General features: G+C 33.6%; 1 protein-coding gene across 1 annotated transcript in view; it reads left to right on the plus strand.

Annotated features, from left to right (window-relative positions):
• Positions 1 to 454: 454 nt before the first annotated feature.
• Positions 455 to 2800, plus strand: part of ppp1r2 (protein phosphatase 1 regulatory inhibitor subunit 2) — a 27731-nt gene continuing 25385 nt past the window's right edge. Inside the window, exon 1 of the mRNA XM_015376671.1 lies at positions 455 to 833. Coding sequence (XP_015232157.1) covers positions 703 to 833 — 131 coding nt within the window. The 5' untranslated portion in view covers positions 455 to 702. The remainder of the gene's footprint in view (positions 834 to 2800) is intronic.

Here is a 2800-nt window from a genome sequence, read left to right on the forward strand (position 1 = left end):
ATGTAAAAACGACAGGCAGAAATAAATAGCATTGAAGAAATAAATAGGGTAAAAAAAATACAAAGGAAGAATAAAACAAACAAAAATATTAAATCATGCACATAAATACTTAAAAAAATAAGCAATAAATAAATTAAATTGAAGATTAGAAGGGACAATAAATAAATAGGTCATTATTACAAAGGTGAATAAATAAAGAAGCAAATTAAAAGAGATTCATACATTTATGTCTCACTGTCTACCTACATTTAATAGTTTATTGTATTTTTGTGGGCAATTAATTGTATGTTTATTTATTTATTGAGCATTTATTTATTTCTGTATTTATTTTTAAATATGGCAGAGTTGGTCCTCTGAAGAAAAAAAAACATGCACTTAGACAATGAGACAGCAGGGGGCGCAGTTAAACCGCTCTTTGGAAACCTCGCGATGTTTTGAGGCAAAGCAGCGCTGATAGCAGGACTCTGGTCCAGTAGACAGTGAAGGGTTGTCAGACTTGCTCAAGCTGTCTGTTCATGCTGGACCCACTCACTTATTCTACAGTTTTTAATCAACGTTGAGTTATGAAAGTCTGCCTTTTCAAATTATAACCCGGAAGACGGAAGTTACTGGCAAACATCAGGGAATCCAGGGATTGAAAGAGAAGGATTTAGCAGAAAGCAACCCCGGTGGGTCTGGCTCTCTGTGTCAGTGCGCGTGGGAATGGCAGCTCCCCGACCGATTAAAGGCATCCTTAAAAACAAAAACAGCGGCAGGAATTTTAGATCCCTGCCCGAGGAAGCGCCGGGGGAGAACACCGAACATGGCCCGGGACTCTCGGAGGATGAGCACCAGTAAGTTTCCCAGTCAGAGGGTGGCGCCCTGCTAGCTAAACTCCTGTTAGCCTCTGACTTGTTTGGCGGTTAACCTGCGCTCTCTAAGTTTTTATGAGTCTTTCTTTAGTGTCTCAAACCTCACCTCCCCCACTGATATAATATTTGTTTATTTTTGCGTTTAAACTTTCCCCAGAAAAGCGGTTCTCTGGTTAGCTAAGTCGTTAGCTGACAGGAAGTGAGTAAAATGATTATTATCATTAATTAATGATTAGCAAAACATGTACTGTAGGGCATAGTGAGTTCAACAAGTAAAATATAGTGAACTATATCACCTTGCGAATGTATTTATATGCTTTTAGCACATTTTTTCATCTGGTTATATTACAGCCGAAGATGTTCAGCAAACTTATCTTTGTAAAAAGACAAAATATATGCAAAGAGGATGGGAAATAATGCATCTTTAAAACTAATGGCACTGAATGAAATCCGCAAACATCACCTAGAGGTTAGATCTGTAAAGGTTTGTTAAACTACAGCAGTGAAAAAATAGCCTCATGAAGACAAAGGGACACTCCTGGGAGGTCAGAGGTTACCTGACTAAACCTGCAGGCCCCAAAGAAAACATTTAAGAAGTACTAAAATTGGAAAATATCCATCAGATCACTTTCTTATTAGATTTTAAACAACTCTATTTACTGATCAGCAGGACAAATTCAGAAAAACATTTTAATGTTAGTAAGCTAGATGAATAAGAACTAAATTAGTCCCACTATTTTTATTTTGTAAACTTACAATTGATGATCCAAATTTTCACCTTTACAGAAACCCCTGATATAGATGAGCAGATATGCATTGTTTGTTAAATGTTGGGGATATTGTAATATCTTATTTTTTTTATATTATCACAATTAATTAACCTAAACCCTTTTTTTTATTCACTTTTGTAACACAAATAATATTTTGTCAGAGCCAAAATTAGCAGGTGACACTTGAAAGGAACTAGATTTGTTTGTTTTTGTAAGGAATTTAGTTAAAAAAAAACAATTACAACACCTGATAAAAGATAAATCTGCTCTTTAATATGATGACATGAGCATAAAAGTACAATTTATCTGCTTATGCAGTCACATAAAGTATCAATAAAGCATACTTAGTCAAAATGAATTCAAATAACCATATTTGTTTGAAATACATAAAGTTGATTGTTTGAATTGCATAAAGGTAACTGGATTATTATGCAACTCAAGCGAGTAACCTTAATCCTTTATAGGGCAAGTTACCAGCCATTCAGCAGAGATACTACTACATGGCTGTACATCTTATTTTGGAATTTGACCAATTAGATGAGCCCTTGAATGATACATTAACTACTGTAAATTAAGATGGAAAAAAAAAGTTAACAAGGGAAAAAAAGGTAAAGTAAGAAAGTTAATAATCCTAGTTAACAATTACATTTAGGCTTATAAACTTAAAAAAGTGTGAGTGCCAGTATCAACATAAATGCCTCTAAGGTTATTTTGGACCAAAAAAATGTCTTTCTTTCACCCTCAGTGTTTTTCTTTTCATGAATTTCTTATAGAAGCACTCTTTTAAATATATATATATATATATATATTCGCAGAAGTTGACGTTTCATTTCATTACATTGAGATTATTTTTTTTCCATCAAAATATCCATATTTTTTTAATCTTCCGAAGGTAATATGATTAAGTCCTAGATTCCAATAACACTATTGGCTCGAAATCTTGATTTTCAAAGTATTTCATTGAGTGCCCTGGAAAGGTTTAAGTATTTGAAAGGAATACACTTATTAGTATTAATTCAGAATAATTTAACTGTAATGATTCTACATGCATAAACCTGATGCTTATGTATTTCAAATAATTAGGCTTTATTATACAAATTAACACGGACCCTGTAAGGTTTAGGTAATAAGGCAGATCAGGGTCTTCAACATTTCCTTTAACTTTGCATTTTAGGCTCC

Source organism: Cyprinodon variegatus, unplaced genomic scaffold (genome assembly GCF_000732505.1).
Source record: "Cyprinodon variegatus isolate N-32 unplaced genomic scaffold, C_variegatus-1.0 Scaffold138, whole genome shotgun sequence".
Classification (NCBI taxonomy): Eukaryota; Metazoa; Chordata; class Actinopteri; order Cyprinodontiformes; family Cyprinodontidae; genus Cyprinodon; species Cyprinodon variegatus.